The following is a 19,596-nucleotide window of genomic DNA, read 5'->3' as shown; positions in this document are numbered from 1 at the left end:
CTATTCATTCATTCATTCATTCATTCATTCATTCACTTACTCATTTACTAGACCTGCATTGAGTATCTGCACATATAAGGTCCCATCTTCACCCACTTAGGTCTAAGCTCCACTGAGCTGAGCCACATCAAAGAGAAGTAGTCTTGATCTGCCTTATTCCCCTTCAGTGACCTCTGCATCATCTTTTGGACCTGATTTGATATAGGGTTTTTCCATGGAACTCAAACCCTGTAGAAGAGTTAAATGACCAATGGATAAACAGGACTGTAAACACTGTGTGGGGTGGGGAGATGGTGCTAGGGATTAAACGCAGGGGTGTTCTACCACTGAGCTACATCCCCAGCCCTTTTTATTTTGAAACAACATCTTGATAAATACCACACTGACCTCAAGCCTGTGATTCTTCTGTCTCAGGCTCTCAAATTCTGGGATGACAGGTATGTGCCGCCACACCCAGCTAATGTTTTGTATAAGTAATCTATAGAAAGTTTTCCAACCTGCACATTAGAGTAGTCCTATCTACTGGTTAAGAATCCAAGTATTAAAATTAATTCATTCACTATTCTTTACTATGGTGTTGGCACAATTTATTTTTTGAGGTTATCCTCAAAGTGGACCATTGGTCAGTGGACCTTTTCTTACGGTCAATGTTGTACATTTAATGCTATAGATATGTACCTATTTGGGCCACGCATGTTCAAGAAGCAGCTTCCATGTACCACTGTCACAAGCACTGAGACAATTTTGCATAATAATCCCTTAAGGAGATAAGGAATAAGTGGGATCAACAACCCTTGGCTTGCTGTTCTTTCTAAAAGACAAATTAGCATTAATCACTTGCTGCTGTACAAAAACAAACCAAAAATGTGAGGACTGTGGTTCTAACACAGTGGGAAGAAAGTAGGAATTGTTTCCATTTGTTGACTAGAGGTGATGAAAGTTTGTATTCCATACTTATAGATTTTACTGTCTGACTGGTTCTCCATAGCTGACATCTTTCAGATTGAGCTTTACCAGTTGTGGCCAAATAGTTCATATTTTATAGTTTCCAAACACCAAACCCTAAGGGATATTTTTAAGTTGTTTGCGAGAACCAGATCTGAGACACATAGCTACTTCCACCCAAGGAAATAAAATGAGTTCTGAAGTCCTGGGTCTCTGAGAGTAAGGATGAATTATTTCCCAATCTGTTGAGGCCAGCCTGGACGTAAAACTTTGAGACTTGTATTGATGCAGGATGGCTCCAATGTAGTAGATTGGTGATAAACTTGGCAAACAAAGTAGTAATTAGTGGCCAAGAAAATTTTGCTTGCTTCAAAAATTACCTATTGTCAGACTCAGCAGAGCTCCAGAGGCTAATGAGCCAACCCTGGGCTATGGATTGGACATACTGTTACAGCGCTGGTACTGAGGTATCTTTGAGCACCTAACTGGGAGGCAGCTCCATCTTCAACACAGCCTAACACCATCAGCAGAGATCCGTACAAGGACTTTCCTGTCACTTTTTTTTTTAATCCCAGTATTAATGATTGAATCCAAGGGCACTCTACCTCTGACTTATTGCTGCAGCCATATTTTATGTTTTTATTTTGATATAGGGGCTTGCTAAGCTGCTGAGGCTGGCCTTGAACCTGTGATACTCCTGTCTCATCTTCCCAAGTACTGGAATTACAAGCATGCGCCACCATGGCCAGATTCTCTTCACTTTTAAAATTGCTGGACTCTACTTGATAACAACAAAGGATTTTTGTATTGTTCTAAATAATTATAAATTTCTGCTTATCTGGCCCCTTCTATGCTCTTGTAGCAAAGAAAATAAAAATTAACTCACTGGCAAAGTCTCAGATAAAATAAATTAGTGGTGGGTTTTATGTTTCAATAAATTCTGCTTGGTTTTGATAAAATTGGTGAGTGCTCATTTTTTCCCCTCTGTAAATGGAACTGTCATTGGTCTCTTGGGTTTTAATAGAAGAATTTGTTTGGAGTACATTATTGACATCAAGTAAGACAGATACTCCTGTGTGTGTGTGTGTGTGTGTGTGTGTGTGTGTGTGTGTGTCTGTGGTACTGGGTGTTGAACCCAGAGCACCTGGCAGGCTGGGCAAGCACTTGGCCATTGACCTATATCTCCATCTTCCACCCTTTTAAACAGTTTTGAATCGTCAGGCAAAAGGAAAAAAAAAAAAAACATTAATCAAAGGAGATGTGGATGGTAGTACATTCTTTGTTCATATTTTCATGTGCCAAAGGAAAATTAAAGATTTACACTAACTCCCATTTGTCAGGTTACTGAAGCATGTCAACTCAATCTGCATAGTGATGAGAGTTTTAAAACTAGAGGAAAGAATAAGACAGACATGGGTTTGATTCCTAACCCCCAAACTCTCACTCCACCATTTAATACATTGGCCAAAACATTTTAAGTTCTTGGAGTCTGATGTAATGGAGACATTATCCAACTTATAGGATTGTTAAGGGGGTTAAACAAGAGCACAGTTTTTGACAAGTTCAGAGCCCTTAGTGGACACTATTTTTCTTTCTTTTTGTCCTTTCCCTTGTCTCTATCACATTTTTAAGATGGCATCCCAGTTTTCTCTGTGAGATGGCTACCAGGTCTCAAGGTTTCCAGATTTAGGCTGATTTAAGTCTCCAACTGTGCTGATATGATTTATGCAAATGCAAGCTGGGGACTGATGCCATAACAGAGATGAGTCACTTCAGAGCACTTCTTAACAGTCTGAGCTAGCTTCAGAGAGAAATGAGTTTTCCTTACTGATGGTGGGAGACATTGCCCTGGGGCTGGGGCCCTGCCGGAGTAAAATTCTCACAGCATCAAGGGGGATTTGAAGGTAAGGTCCAGGACTCCCCTAAGTGACATTAAACAAGTGTCAACAGCTTGAACTCTGAAATCTGATGAAATGAGTTTTGAATCCTGATTGCCACTCACTAGCTGAGTAGTGTCTCAAAGTGGCTCTCTCAGAGTTCTTGTGGGGATTAAGTAAGGCAATATATATAAAGCACACAGTCCAGTGGTGAGCACAGAGAAAATGCTCACTAAAATCAATTTCTCTCTCTCCCCACCCCTTCCTGGCCAGAGCTCATATCTTAGCTGTACTCTGATCCATGAAGCCCTCCTTCCAACAGTCAACACCTGGAAAGAGATCCCAGATTCTTGTACATACAGCAATTTCACTTCTGCTGAAATGTCTATATCCCACCTCTACGTACCCTGCTCAACCCCAATTCATCCTTTGATCATTATTATGTGAAGCCTGTCTTCAACTGGAAAGAAACTATAATTATTGTTCAGTCATAGGAACCTTACACCATAACTAAATAAATAGTTGTTGATTGATCATGAAGATAATCAAGAGCTTAAAAAGCTGTCTAATTTCATACTATTTTTTATAATTTCCATATCCTACCAAAATAGTTTATCTGAGTGCACTTGGTTTAAAAAAACTAAATATAACTCTTCTTATTAAAATAAGAATACTGATAAATATAATCTGCATATTCATCAAAGTATGGGCAGTTGCTCTATAGCCAGAAGGTTAAGGAAACACCACCTCATAAGGGGATTAACATTTACCAAATGCGTAGTGGAATCATGGACCTTTATTGATAAATTGTGCGTCGTCATTTTAGTGAGAGAGCTTCATATTTCTTTTTTACTAGAAGAATCTGTAGATTGGAGAGGCAGGTATGTCTCTGTGATAATATATTCGTAATTAGCTCCTTTATGTTGCCAATATATTATGGAGACATTCCGATTTACATGATACACAAGCTCACTATTAGTTTCTGAGTTAGGTGGTACCTATTCTGATAGAGCTAGTAAAAAGTGCATAAAATATGCATAAATTCTGTCTAATGACTCAAGTTAAATATACCTCAAAGAATGTTCTATCTTATTAAAATTCACATACATTTTTCTTACAAGGGAGTTATTATTCTGCATTGTAGCATGTGCTTTATTACAAGCTTGGAGTCCATTGATGGATAGTGATGGAATTGCAAATCAAGTCAACAGCTTAATTAGCTCAGCAGGACTTGAGGATGCTTTTCTCACTTGGTGAGTCTAAGTCCAGAAGGTAGATTAGGAACCGGGAACTGGGCAGTCTCCTCTGTGGAAGGGAAGCCTTACCTGAGACCCTCCCCCTCAGGAGAGTGCTGTCTGCAGTACTCCAGAGTGTAGGTCTCCGTGGCCTCTGGGTTGGCAGGCCGCCATCTAATGATGGCCATGTTCCAACACACGGTACAGTCCTCTGCATGAATCACAGGGGTAGAGGGTGCTGCAGAGAGAGAAGCAAGTCAGCCACGGAGCAGTGCCAGTTCTGCTTCCCTAATACCTGGGAAGAATGCTTAGGCATGGCTTATTTTAGTCTTTCATCCGAAACTTTATTCTGGACGAAAAAAAAATCCAAAGACGCCAAAATTTCTTTATACATCTATTGTATAAGCAAGTAACAATTACATTTTTTGCCCCTCTCCTTTTAAAGGTAGCCATGATCTTGTCCTCAGTAGATTCTCAGAAAAGTTTTTTTAGAAGGAAAGAAGGATAAATAGCCATCAGAGGAGTGGGGTAAGCTCATGCTTCCCCAGAGGGAGCTGCAATTATCTTAAAGGCTTTGCAACTTCCACTGATGCTGCACCTGCTGCTGCCTCTGGGAAAAGATTCCATCGTATACCCAGTTGAATCCCATTGCTTCAGACATTTTGGGGTCTCTGTTACAGTTTGGATATGGGATGTCCCACTGCAGCAATGTTCAGAGGTGAGGCTCATGAGGATCAGAGGTCATCAGCGGGTAACTCCAGAGATGGGTTCAGAGCTGATGACATCACTGGGAGGTGAAGGAAACCATAGGAGGTGGAGCTAGGTGGTCACTGAAGTCATGCCCTGGCCTGGTATCTCTTGTCCTGGCCTTTCTCTCTCGCTCTCTCGCTCCTCCCCCTCCCCAGCTGCTGCCATGCCTTCCCTTCCACAGTGTCCTGCCTCACCACAGGCCCAGAGACGATGGAGCCAGACAACGATGGACTGAAACCATGAGCCAAAATAAATCTGTCCTCCTTTAAGTTGTTTTTCTCAAGTATTTTGTCACAGCCATAGAAAGCTGATTAGCACAATCTCTCAGCGCAGATATATTGATGCACAGGCTTCTTCCCTTGCAAACACAAACACAGCTTCTATATGTCAGTCTTTCTCACCTTATATTTTTCTTGCCTTTTTTTTTTTTTTTTTTCAGTACTGGGGATGGAACCCAGGAGCATTCTACCTCTGAGCTACACCTCCAGCCCTATTTTCTGTTCTTTATTTTGAAACAGGGTCTTACTGAGTTGCAAAGAGCCTCACTAAGTAGTTGAGGCTGTTCACAAACCACCATCCTCCTGTCTCAGCCTCTTAAATTCTGGGATTACAAGCATGTGCCACCACACCCAGCTGTTTTTCCTTGTCTTTAAGTTAAAAAAATTACTTCTAATAGTATTCTACACACTCCATTCTCATCACACCTAGATGTCTCTGCTCATATGTCTTCAAGTGGAACATGCTTCATTAACACTTTACTTCATAGTATTTTTTGCAGGCATACGCTGTAGGAAGCCATTTCTGATCCTGTCCCTCTCCTGGCCATCTCAGGTACCCCTCTAGGTGCTTTCATGATGACCTGTGCATATCTGAATCATTGCCCTTGACAAACATATGTTCTTCTGTTTTTCTATTACCCCCACTTGACTCTGAGCTTCTTGCAAACAGAATTTCAAGTCTTGTTCATCATTGCATAACTCAGCACTTTGCCCAATACCCCATGTAATAGGTGCTTCATAAGTACTTACTGGTTGATCTCCAGAGTGTGAAAAATTGAGTATTGCCTCTTAATATCCCTTCAGCATCCTTACCTGTTCTAAAAATTGCCCTTTCACTGGGCAGGCTACATCCAGTGAAGTTCACAGCCATTACCCACACTTGGTAGCATCGGTCGGGTTCCAGGTCTTCAAAACTGCAATAGCTTTCTTTCACTGTCAATCTGTATTCTTCTACCAACTCTAGCATAAAACATAATCAGAAACCCTAAGGTGTTTTCCAAAGCTAACTTGAAGTTACAGTTACTGAAAAAAAGTACTGTATGCTTTTGTTCAGTGGAATAACAAAATTGGTATCAGTGTTATTATAAACTTACAGATATCATTAGATGATAACTAACTCTTTAGGATTAAAAAAAGAACAGCATTATGAAAATAAATATTTATAATGACATAGTATTACTTGCACATACAAGAAAATAATAGCATACTAGTAAGTCTTAAAGCTTCATATACCACAATTAAAGTAATTAATTTCAATAGCAAATATTAAAATTGCATAAAGTTTGTGTTTGCATAAATCTTAGTTATACATTCTTAAGAATCAATACCAGCATTTCATAGGAGTACAGAATTTTTAAAAACGACAACCCCATGTTTTCTAAACTTAAGATGCCACAAGGCATCTTTAAAAATTAGTAAACTATTTGGTATTCAGTGTGACTTTCTAAGTTTCAAATCCTGGTGTCTTCTCATGAATTCCAGAATTCTTTTAACTACACAGTGCTACAATTTATAAACATACTTAACTAACTTTGATAGGTTTTAAACTATTCTAAGAAGTAACTTTGTTCAATCAAGACATTCCCTTTTAAATTTTTTTAAATTACTTTACTTTAATTTTTAGTAAGTATGATTCAATACTATTCTGAACATCTGCCCAGTTGGGCCAACATGATTATTTTTATTGAAATCTCTTCTTCAAAAAGAATTATTTTCTTTTCTAAATTAGCCTATATTAATTTCGGTTATCCTCCCTTACTACTCCTGAATATCACATTTCAGGTAAGGGATTGCAATGGTAGAACACTTGTCTGGCATGTAGGAAGGCCTGGGTTCTATCCTCAGCAACACATACACACACACACACACACACACACACACACACGAGTTAAAATTCAGATTGTTCCTTAAAGACAGTAGCTCTTCAAAATGGCAGGTCTTTTCAACTACCTCTCTTTTCCAATGAAATAATAGTTCAGAGGAGGAAGACTGATGTTCATTAATGGAAATACTACCATAGACTATGTATACCTATGTGAATATACTAACATCAATCTCGATCCTCTGCATTGGGAAGGAGGGAAGTGGGGAGGAGGCAGGGGGGCATCAAGTGCTGTGTGCATGTATATCCTGTCAACATGATTTACATTATTATGATGTGAGACTATAATACACTAATAAAAGCACATTATATTAAAAAAAGAAATAACAGTTCAGGACAGATAGTTTAGTTCAAAGAAATGTCCCTAAGGACTAATATGTTGAAAAACATTTCCTCTATAGCCAGAAATTGTGACTACAGTTTTCACTAGGATTTCTTTAGGCACGCCTTTTATCAATGGACATAATATATATTATGCCTAGCATGGTATCACAGTGTAGACATCAGATAGCTAAATGTCAATAGTGCCATTAAAAGCACTGAACACAAGACAGTATTGGGGGCAGGAGTGGAGATGGAGCACATAGAAAACGCAAAATAATAAAAGCAGAATTGTTGGGGTTTTTTGGGGGGGTGTTTTTCTTTTTGTGGTATTGGGGATGGTACCCAGAGGCACTCTACCTCTGAGCTACATGCCCAGCCCTATTTTTTATTCTTTATTTTGAAACAGGGTCTCACTGAGTTCCAAAGGGCCTCACTAGGTAGCTGAGGCTGGCTGCAAACCGTGATCTTCCTGTCTCAGCCTCAGGAATGCTGGGATTACAAGCATGTGCCACCACACCCTGCTAAAAAACATAGGGTTTTGTTTATGAGTCTGGAAGATCTGTGTTTCAATCATGCCCCTGTCATGCACAAGTTGTATAGTGCTGGACAAATTATCTGACCTCACACAGTTTTCTCATTTGCTAAAAGGGCCATAACATTTATTTCCTTATGTTGTGACAGGTTTATGATAACAGGTTCTCAATTAAACAGAAGTCTATAGAGACAAACTTAGCCAACTTTACAGTATGCCTATGGTTGCTTTTTGGTTTTTTTTCATTCATATTCCTAAATTAATTATCACATGACATTTAAAAAACTTAAATCCTAGTAACCGTGAAATATATTACAACTCATTCCTTATTACAAATCAGGCTCCTGAGTTTCATAATGGCACGTCAGTCCTGCTACATGCTCATCTGATTTCCAAAACAGGTGGGCCTGTCTTCAACAAGAAACACAAAATGCCAGCACTTCCAGCTGATTCATCAAGAAGTACGATCTCAAACTGCCTAGTTTATTTCTAGTCTTACTAGAAGTCCTCTCAACTTAGGACACTAGGAGACTACCCCATACCTATGCCTGTGCCTTGAGGATCATGAGCACTGAATTAGCCTCTAAGGTTTATCTGCTGACCGTGACATCCAGTTAAAGTTATTGTGGCAGACTGTTCTGTAGGGCCCAGCTGCTTTCTCCTCTACAAAGTGGGACACATTACTCTCATCTTTCAAACTTTGGTACTGACTAAGATTTTGTTCTCCCTGAAACTCTGGTGTGGTACTTCCTTTCTGAAAATGAGAATAACTAAATTGTTCTTGTTATTCTGAAAGCTCAAAGTCAAATTTGAATTTACTTACAAAATTCATGTTGACCATTTTTGGTTTTTGTTTTCCTTGATCCTGATTTCCAAATTTTGCTTTTCTGTTATTATTTCACTATATGATTATTCAGGGTTTTGTTGTTGTTTTCTAAGTGGCTATAAATGCTTTGTGGAAAGAGTCATTATATGCATATATTTAAATACTTCATATTAAGATGCATTTATATTTGTGTTAGCAATCTTACCATTTAGTTCTTGGTCATCTTGAGGCTCCTCCACGCAGTACACCTGGAATGAATCGATGACATCTTCCTTGTTCATGCTCCAATAAACTGCGATCGTTGTGCTAGTGGCAGAATTCGGTTCCTGAGGTTCTAGTCTAGGAGGCTGTGGAACTGGAATACAGGCATGTCTTACTGTAATGAAGGCTCTTTTTTATTGATTGGTTGTTTTGCAAAAGATACTCATCTTGTTGGGGGAAAAATACAAACAATACAAAAATACATGGAGTCTCTCATACTGTGTCCAATATCCAGCCCCAATTACATTCCTTGGATACAATCACTGTGACTGCCCAGTGTGTCTTCCTTCAGGATGTTCTCTATGTATTTTATTTGTGTACATATAAACAAAAATGGGCACCAAACTAGGGCCACCTGATAATACTCTTCTGTAGTCTTATATTTCAAGAAATAAACTTATACAGGTTGGAGGATATATCAAATGACATGGCTTTCCTTAAAAAAAAAAAGTGTTCCTTTTCAGGATAACCAATGCTGTATTGTTCTATATTAATATAAAGTATATAATCCCAATAGAATGAAACCCTTCTTAGGTACATGTGCAATGATCTTCAAACTAAAAAATCATGCATGAATAAACATCAAAATATACTTTCTGAAACTACTATCCATTTTCTTTTTCCAATATGGCTATGTCTGCAGATTGTTTTAAATTAAAATACTAAGACCACACAGTGGAGGAAGTCCCCTATTTATTGAATCAGGCACAAGTTTAAGACAGCTAGTATAACTCTGATAGTTATTTATTTATTTATTTATTTATTTATTTATTTATTTATTTATTTACGGGTCTGAGGATGGAACCCAGGGGCATTTGACCTCTGAGCTATACCCCCTACCCTGTTTTATATTCTTTATTTTGAAACAGGGTCTCACTAAATTGTGGAGGGCCTTACTAAGTAGCTGAGGCTGTCTGCAAACTGCAATCCTCTGGTCTCAGCCTCCCAAATGCTGGGATTACAAGTGTGCACCACCATGCTCGGCTAACTCTGAATTTTGAAGACAGTAAATCTTGAATGTTTAGATAGAGATTTTTAAAGTTTGTAATTATGTATATTGAATATTAATAGTACATATAACACCATAAACCAAGCTTTATTCTCCTCCAAAATTTATGACACAAAATTATGAACATATTTTACAAGTTAGAGGAAAAGGTTATTCCCATAGTTGAAAAGATGTTGTACTTTTAATTTTGTGTGTTTGCTTATTTTTTTCCTTGCCAACAATTTTCTGACAGATAAGCTTACTAAAATAAGATGGGCCAAGTTGACACTAAAAGAAAAACAAAGGTTAGTACAATAAGAGGGTTAAAATAATCCAGGCATGGTGGTGCACACTTGTAATCCTAGTTATTCCCTATTTGGGAGGCTGAGACAGAAGAATCACAGGTTCGCAGCAAGCCTCAGCAACTTGTGAGGCTCTTTGCAACTTAGTGAGACCCCTGTTTCAAAATAAAGAATAAGAAATAGGGCTCAGGGCGTAGCTTGGAGGTACACTGCCTTTGCTTTGGGTTCAATTCCCAGTACTGTAAAAAAAAAAAAATAGGTCTAAAGAAGGGCTAAATGAGTGATGTGTGCCTATATGCCTCTACCATCTTGTGCTCCATTAAGATACATGACTACAATGCGCCAATAAAAAAATTTTTCAAAAAAGAGAAACATTGAAAAGATTTCATAAAGCACATAGTTATGAAAAACTGAGACAGCGGATAGAAGTATGTTCAAGTTCCTGAGCTTCAGAGCAGAGAGGCTGGCCCAGGGCTAAAGTCAGATCCTCACTTACTCTGTTTTAGCCTCTGTTCCCCGGCTCTAAGATGATAAAACGGTAATAACGCCATTACCTCCTGGGGTTGCTGTAAGAAGCAAGATAATGTATGACAAGTGCTGAAGAATGTGACTGACGCATGCATAACCAGGACGGCACTTGGGAGGCAAGGCGGCCGTAGCAGGAGCAGGAGAATCGAGTTCATGAGGCAGGAGGCCCCCAGCGATGGGAGAGCCCCAGCAGCTGGCAAAGCCACGTGGCTGCAGAGGGAGGCCAGCCCAAGGCTGTATGAGGAGGCAGGCCCACTGCAGAGCCCTGCCCCGTGGGCTGGCAATGCTCAGGGACCCTCATACTGGTGTTGACTTTAGCGTTTTGTCTTCCCCACAGGAGTCCATTTGGCTAGAGGTGATTCAGTCTGTTTTCCTGTGACCAGGTCTAGGGACGGTTCAACTATTAGCAGTGGTCTTTGAAGCAGTGCCGGGAGCTTCCTGAGTCATGAGCAAAGAGCATGGCCTCCCTTTCGTTTCTACCAACTGCACATGGCTTTTCTGCATATCTGCTTTTGAAAAAAAACAGTAACATCTCTTTACACTCCTCTCTCTCACAGGCAAATTACCCAACTTAAAAACTAATAATAATTGACCCTTCAAAAGTCACCTCATTCTGAGGAAGGAGCAGAGGTAGAGAATGAAAGCTTATGAGCTAGAAATCATATTGTTACTAATGTGCTCCTTCCCCCTCAAAGAATTAAAGTTGAAACATCTGACTTTAAAAGCAAGAAATACTCTTCCTCTTCAAACTATTATGAAATGAAGAAGGAAATAAGAATGTTTCACAAATGTAATAATAATGGCTAGATTCGTAATTCCTTTATGGTAAAAAAACAACAGAGACCCAAATTTTATATGTTAGCAACTCTAAATACACTTTTGTAGTGATAAACTTGAATAAGTATGATACAAAAAAAAGGGGGAGGAAGTTTAGGATTTCTTTACCAAAAGCTAAAGCACTGAGCAGAGGAATCACCCCTGGATTCCCTCTGTCCTGTGGAATGTGGCCATAAAGAGCCGTCACTCCCGGGGAGCTAAGCGCTAATCCACCTGAACTTCAGCACCTGTGTCTGGGTATAGATCTCTGCTGCTCAGCCTCGCTTCCCAAACTCTCCCCAAGAGAGCAGCACTATTCATTCACAATAGCCAACAAATGGAAACAACCCAGGCGTTCATCAGTGGAAAAAAGAACGGTTGGATAACCAAAATGTGATGACACAGTCTTAAAAAGGAAGACAGTTCTGATGCATGCTACAACATGTGGAAACACACTAAGTAAAATCAGCTAGCTACAAAAAGATAAATACTTATGATTTCACTTGTCTGAGGTGCCTAGAGTAATTAAATTCATAGAAAAAGAAAGAAAAATGATGGTTTCTAGGGGCCGAGGGAACGAAGGGAATAGAGAGTATTAAATGGGAGTAGTTTCAGTTTTGCAAGATGAAGAGTTCTGGAAAAGGACGGTAACATTTGTACAGCAATACTACAGTACTTAGTACTACTGACTCGTAAAATAAAAATGGCTAACACAGTAAATTTTATGTTTCGTAATTTTGCCACAAATAAAAAATGAAAAACCCCTAGAAGCCAGAGTCAGGGAACCCTGGCCACCACTAATCTGAGTTTATCTCTCTCACAGCAGTGAATTCTGCCTCTTCACCACAGGGCAAAGGCTCTGAACCAAACTCCCCAACACTCCTCCCAACCAGCTGCGTGGTTGAGCAGTCCTGTTCCTTTCATTCCTTGTCTGTCAAAAGGAACAACGACCTCTATGGGGGAGGGGTGTTGTGAGGGTAGGTAGCTGACTGTGCTTAACCGTCTCCACCAAGCCTCCCGCAGTATGGAATATATGGGAAGAACAGCGGGTTCTCCTGGAAAAACTCACATCCTCCCTCCCTCCATCTGCTTCGTTTGGGTATGGAGTCATCAGAATGATTAGGTATCAGGTGAGAACTTTATATCTGGAAAAGTATCATTGGTCAAAAAAACAATAGGAGCAAGTCACCTTGGGCTCCAGTTGTCTGAAACAGAGACATAAAGTAACATTTATCTCTGGGAGACAAGCCTCCTCCACAGAGGGCTGTGAGCAGTTACCGCTTTAAAACAACAGAAATCTGTGGCCTCTAAAATAAGTACAGCTGGGCGTGGTGGTGCACACCTGCAATCGCTGTACTTGGGAGGCTGAGGCAGAAAGATCGCAGGTTCAGGGGTAACTTAGCAAGAACCCCAGCAACTTGACAAGACCCTGTTTCAATATTAAAAGGGCAGGGGATATAGCTCAAAGGCAAGATGCCCCTGTTTTCGGTCTTCAGTGCTACAGAATTTAAAAATAAAATACATAATATGTTCTCTCATTATCCATCAGGTATTCAAAAATATATTCATCCCTTAAAAGCAAAAGATCTGCTCTGTCCATCAGAATTTTTTAGTTTGCCATTACTGTTCAAATTTAATGTCTCCTAAAGATGTTACAAGAAAATATCTTTTTGTTCTGAGATATTTCTAAAGAAAATCCATTAGTATAAATGACTGAAATTTTTGCTTTATGTAAAAGATTGTTGAGATTTTTGTGGGGATTTTTTTTTTTTTTTGGTTTTGGTTTTGGGTTTTTTTCGGTTTTTGGTTTTGATTCGCTGGGTTTTTTTTATATTTTGTCTTTTTAAAGATTCAGTAGTCTTTTACTAGTTACTAAACTAGTAAAATGAAAGTTAATTTTCAACATAGACACAACTACCATCTTTAAGGTAGTTTGGGGAGAATATAGTATGTTTTTAAGAGGATATCTGAGCACATTGTACAGTAAGCAAAACTCAGTAACTTGAAACATGGCAGCTTTGTGAAATCTAAATAAGTTTCATTGTCTTGTTTGTTAAAATAGCACATTAAAAAATATTTTGAAGAGCCAGCAGGATGCTCCTGACAGCTGAGTGGGAGGCTCCTGGCTACAGACCATGATGCTGAGCTGTTAGTTCTCTAAACTAATTTATTTGGTTTGGGAAAAGGAAAGGAAAAAAGGAAAAAGAACCAAATGCAAAGGGGGGAACCACTCACAAGGAAAAATAGGTTCAATGCATATGAAAATATTTGATTCCCTTTTCCTTCTATATTCGGCTGCTGGTACAAAGTACATCATGCTTTTACAGAGATGGAGAAAAATCCTGTTTTCAAAAGGAAGAGAGGGAGAGAGAAGATTCTGGCTCTATGATTTCTTCCTCCCACCTCCTCTAACCCCAACACAGCTATAAAGCTTCAGATGGAAAAGCAGTTCATCACCACAATGAGAGGCTGGCCTCATGCTTTATTTCAGAGTTGAGTCTTAAAATTTTATAACCAACCTTTCTCTGTTCCCAGCTACAGAAGCTGCAAAACATACAAGCAAGAGCTACTAGATTTCATCAGGAAATTAATATATTAGAATGCTTACCAGCCACTTGTTTTAACATCTGGTCACTTCTGGCAGAGCTGTCATCGTAATGTTCAAACAGGGAAAAGGCAGCAGGCATTTTCTCTAAAGAAGCTGTACTCTCCATTGCAGAAAGCAACCTAGCAGGGGACATGTCTCTCCATGAGTCAACAAAGTATTAGCAAACCGAATGGCGGCCAAAAAACAACTGTTCGAGGTGAAGCCGATGTGGCCAGGGGTAGTTTGTACGAACCAAGTCCCCCACCATATCCAAAGGAGATGGAAATAGTTTTGGAGTCTGAAGATATATGTCTAAAATCTATTTATGCTTAGGCTATTTAGGCTCTGAGTAATCTTGAACATTTTGAACAGTTCATTCCTATAACTTCACATTTAAAAACAAAAGTCTATCAAATTATAGTCTTTCATTTTTTTTCTATAAAGTTAGTCCTAAAAATTACTTCATTTCTATCGACGAGTATTTCCTTTATTTCCTAAAGAATATAAATATCCAGGCCCATCTGGAAATATACATACCGCACAATAGCCTTGCTATTATCCACCCTTGGTACCAAGCCTCTAGTCATTAATCATCCAAAAACATGGCTTACCTACTATACTGTGTACTGGGGACAGAGCAGTGAGAGAGGGAGAGGCCTCCCGTTGTCCAAAGACCAGATGAGGCACAGCAGAAGGGGCCTCACAGTAGATTGGGAGCTCTCCGCCACGTCCTCTCTCATGCAGGCCTAGGCCTCTCTTTCAGGAGACCAGCCAACCCCAGGGACTTCATCAGCGTTAGTCCTATGGACCTTGTGGTTTTCCAAGCAATAGACCCACCTTCACCCATGCTGCTGGAACTTTCTTCTCCTAGATACTCGTGTAGCTCCTTCCTTCATTTAATTTAGCTCTCCTTTTAAATGTCTCCTCCTCAGAGGGTACCCTGTACTACAGCAGGGCTTGCCCCTTACTTAATTTTATTTTTTTCAAACTTATCAAAACCTATTTGTTTTTCAGCTCTTGTCTTCAACAGAATATAATTTACAATCAGCAAAGGACCATTTTGGTCATTAGTTGGCACATAGTAGACACTTAATAAATATTGAATAAATAAGAGACAATAGTTTCATTTGAAGGGGAATATTGGGAGCTCAGGGATGGTGGGTTTGGGGTCAGTATAAGGATAAAAGACTACAACATATTTAAAGAGTGCCTTCTCTGCTTAGTATTGTTAAGACACCATAACTGCCACTTGATCTTGGAGAGATGGTTCCAGAAGAGGCTTCAAAGAGGGAGTGGTATTTGGGCTGGTGTTTAAAAAATGAGCAGAAGTTTCCTAGGCAGAAACGGGAGTGTGAATATTAAAGATAGATGAGCAGTATGACCAAAGGGGTGGAGAAATTAAAAAATATGGATGGCACTAGAGGACCAGAGGGCACCTTGGGGAACCATGGGAGTTGAGAAACTGGTATGAAAGGAAATGTGGATAGGGCTTGACCGTGAAGAGCCTTTCATGCCCACCGAGAGTTTCAAATTCTACTTTTGTTTTTGGTGTTTGGCAATGTTTTTTTTGTTTTGTTTTTGCGGGTCTGGAGATGGATCCCAAGGACAAGGGTCTCACAAAGTTATGGAGGGCCTCACTAAGTAGCTGAGGCGGTCCACAAACTGTGGTCCTCCAGTCTCAGCCTCCCGAATGCTGGGATAACAAGCGTGCACCACCATGGCCAGCTGGCAATGTTTGGGTTTTGGCTTTGGTACTGAGGATTAAACTCAGGGGCATTCTACCTCCAAACTACGCCCCTCTCAGCCCTTTTTATATTTTATCTTGAAACAGGATCTTGATAAATTGCTAGGTAGGACTTAAACCTGCCCACCCTCCAGCCTTTAAGCTTATTACTTAAGGCAGGGCTAGCTGCAGAATGTTCATGCAAGTTAAGAAGTTTACTCTGACAAGTATCTGTGGAAGAACCAGAGCAAGTGGATAAAGACAATGAGGATGTTTGGGAGGACTATAAATGGTTCAGGTAAGGAAAAACAAAACAGGCCTCATAAATCTTGAGAATGCAGAGGGGCAAACAACAGACTCGGAATTAACAAAAAATGGTGACCAACACATACACTAGTCCTCTCAATACGCATCACTGGCTAAATACAGGGTTTTGTTTTTTTTATAGCACAAAAGCTCTAGTTGTAGATACCACAAGAAAAATGTTTGAGTTTTCCTTTATGCAGTGACCTGTTCAATTTTAACACTAGCATTTGAAAGGGCAAGTAGACATCCTTTCATAAGTAGGTTCTACAATGGCGTTGACTTTCTTTTTCATTATTATAATACAAAAGAGCAAAGCAGAGGGAAAAATGCATCCCCTTAACAGAACAGCATTTTCTAAGCAAATGTGTTTTTCAAGATATGCAAATGTAGAGTCTAAGTATGCTTGACAGCATTCCTTAATTTAAGCATTCTTAGTGCTGAGAAAAATCATTTTATATACAAGCACTGCCTTTAGAGATAGAATATGAAAAGACAGAGAAAAGGCAAGGTAAAATAAACTAGATATATAGTACTTCTCACAGAGGAATTATAATAAAATTGGGACTTAGAGGCAGAAGTTGTCATGAAGACATGAAAGTCTTGTGTCTATATGAGTGTATACACATAGGTTAATGGGGCTTTCTTTAATTACACATATTTCTTCACCAAATCCTAAAATATGCTGTCATTTTTTTTCCTAAAAAAATAATGGTTATCCCAAAAGTATTTTGCTTAGATAACTTGTAGCTTTAAAAAGAATTAATTCAGCCGGGTGTGGTAGCGTATGCTTGTAATCCCAGCATTTAGGAAGCTGAGACAAGAAGATCACGGTTCACGGACAGCCTCAGCTACTACTTAGTGCGACCCTTTGCAACTCAGTGAGATCCTGTTTCCAAAAAAAGAATAAAAACTAGGGCTGGGGGTGTAGCTTAGAGGTAGAATGCCCCTGAGTTCCATCCCCAGTACTGCAAAAAAAAAAAAAGATTAATTATCAATTGAAGAGTGTAATAGAAATTAATTAAAATGACACATGGATTAACAATTATAAACACAAAACCAAAAATATTAGCATTTAGTATTAAATAGTTATCAATTCATACCAGCAAATTCTGATGCTTTAAAAAGTAAAAATAGTCCATAGCATAGTTTTTCTTTTGTGACACTGGGAGTTGAACCCAGAGGTATTCTACCACTGAACTACATCCCCAGCCCTTTTTATTTTTATTTTATTTATTATTATTATTATTATTATTATTATTATTATTATTATTATTATTGGTGGTGGTCCTGGGGTTTCTGGAAACCCTTCTACCTCCGGGCTCACTCCAAGACCACTATTTTTTTTTATACTGTTTTATTTGGAAACAGGGTCTCTTAAGCCAGCGCGGGTGGCTTTGTACCTGTGCGATCCTCCTGTATTCGCCTCCCAAGCGCGGAGATTACAAGCGTGCGCCACCACGCCCGGCTTTATTTTTTATTTTGAAAGAGGGTCTCACTAAGTTGCTGGCCTCAAACCTGTAATCCTCCCATATCACCCTCCCAAATACTGGGATTATAGGCATGTGCCACCATGCTTAGCTCCGTAACATTTTTAAGGTAAAAGCATTTGAAAATCTGCATTCACCGCATTTTCTTACTGATCATTATCTTTTATGAATGCATGAAATATAAATAATGTGCCTATATTGTTCAGTATATAAGAAATAACACTATAAATCCACACACTTAAAAATACAGTGAAAAAGCAAAACATTAGGCTCAACCAATAGGAAAGACATCAGTCTTTTTTTTTTTTTTTTTTTTTTTTTTTTGCCATGGGGCAAAAGTTAAAAGGTAAGATCAATATGAGAATTTTAATTTCAGATGTGCCAAAAAATAAACATAAGGACTAGGGGGTAGCTTTGTGGTAGAGCATTTGCTTGGCATGCCCAGACTCTGTATTCAATCCCCAGCACTGAAAAAAATAAATAAATAAACTTAAGTTTGATGTTATTCTTTTATAGACATTTTCTAATTTCTTGTTTGAGTGTTTTGCCTTTCAAAGGAATGAGTCTCTTACACTGAGTGTTAAAAACACCAACAAACAAAACAAAATCAAAAGCATAAGATTCATTTGGGTTAGCTTAGCAGAAAGAAAAGATAAGTGCATGACTGTCTTTTGAAGAGAAAATGAGAGTGAACGTGCCATTAAGATTACATAAGTCATAAAATTACTCAAGGCAGATAAGGGGCGATTCCTTCACATACTCATATTTAACCAATAAGTCTAAGTATCTACAAAATTTTGTTGTATGCAGTGACGGGAAAGATGTTCTAGATTAGGCTGAATATACAGAATACATCTCAAGGAAGCAGTTAAAAAATCTACATTATGATAATTGTTATTTAAGTAAAGCACATGCAATTTTCTTTCAAAGCTGTCATTTCGCTTTTAAAAGCACTGCGTCTAAAAGCGAGACTCCGGTAGCTCAGTAATGTATTTTTTAATTGGCAGTTCGTTTTCTATAAAGCATCAAAATATTAAAAATAAAACATCCAGTCATGCTATTCTCAGTCACCAATACATCGTGCCGTGTTTTATATACCTTTCATTGATTTCCTCAAATGACTTGTGGGGGTGGGGAAGAGAGGAAGAAGGGAGAGAGGGGGAGAGAGAGAAAATAAATCTAATTAACCGCAAAAAGAAAAACCAACCCAGAACATTAACATCACATAGGATGAAAAAGCATTCTGCCTGGATTCCAGGAAGCTGCTTCTCTTTGGGCCTTCAGCCTGGGCAGTAGAGAGTGACTCAGGGGTGTGAACAGGTGTGGAGAGGGGCTTTAGTCTGCAGTTCACTGCTGCGCTCTCTGGTCAGCCAGGCTGGCATTGGTTGCTTATACTCTGCTTCAGTCTATTAACAAATGACTTAGCTTCCAGGATAGAATTCTCCAACGCAAGAAAAATGACTTGAATTTGCTCAGTGTGGGATATATATCAAAAATGTAATCAGTAGTTATCTTTGAGTGATATCTTCTCTGTGCTTTCCTGTATTTTCCAATTTTTCTAGAATAGATATTTATCACTCGCATAAACAGGGGAAAAATGCTTCTTTTTTTTTTTAGTTTGTTCTGGAGAGAAGGAACTCTTATCAAACAAAGATGAGATTGTCAGGGGACACAAGGCACATTATTCATGTTATCCTTCGTAAGGGGTATTTGTCTTAATTAAACATAAGGTAACCTAATGATTTTGCTTCTCCTTTGGAGATGACCGACCTTGGTTACAAATTTGCCCTGTTTAAAGTGTCCCTAGAGACAAATCAAAAGCTCAGCATTGCTCCAAGTGGTCTTGGCTCTGTGTCCAAGCTTTACTAGAGAACTAGGAGGACAAGGAGCTTCGCAAAGGAGGTCCCAGGTCATCGAGTGATGCTTTCTCCTAGCAGGTGATTAGGCTC

General features: G+C 39.1%; 1 protein-coding gene across 1 annotated transcript in view; it reads right to left on the bottom strand.

Moving 5' to 3' along the window:
• Window positions 1-19,596, bottom strand: part of CMYA5 (cardiomyopathy associated 5) — a gene marked incomplete at both ends in the record, with an annotated part of 94,907 nt that overhangs the window by 15,907 nt on the left and 59,404 nt on the right. The window contains 5 exons of the mRNA XM_080712395.1: window positions 4,148-4,295; window positions 5,899-6,045; window positions 8,855-9,004; window positions 14,153-14,271; window positions 18,746-18,768. Coding sequence (XP_080568521.1) covers window positions 4,148-4,295; window positions 5,899-6,045; window positions 8,855-9,004; window positions 14,153-14,271; window positions 18,746-18,768 — 587 coding nt within the window. The remainder of the gene's footprint in view (window positions 1-4,147; window positions 4,296-5,898; window positions 6,046-8,854; window positions 9,005-14,152; window positions 14,272-18,745; window positions 18,769-19,596) is intronic.

The sequence above is a fragment of the Muscardinus avellanarius genome (assembly GCF_963383645.1).
Source record: "Muscardinus avellanarius genome assembly, chromosome: 1".
In the NCBI taxonomy this organism is placed as follows: domain Eukaryota; kingdom Metazoa; phylum Chordata; class Mammalia; order Rodentia; family Gliridae; genus Muscardinus; species Muscardinus avellanarius.
The sequence above is the reverse complement of the archived record's forward strand: the minus strand, read 5'-3'. Positions and strand labels throughout refer to the sequence as shown.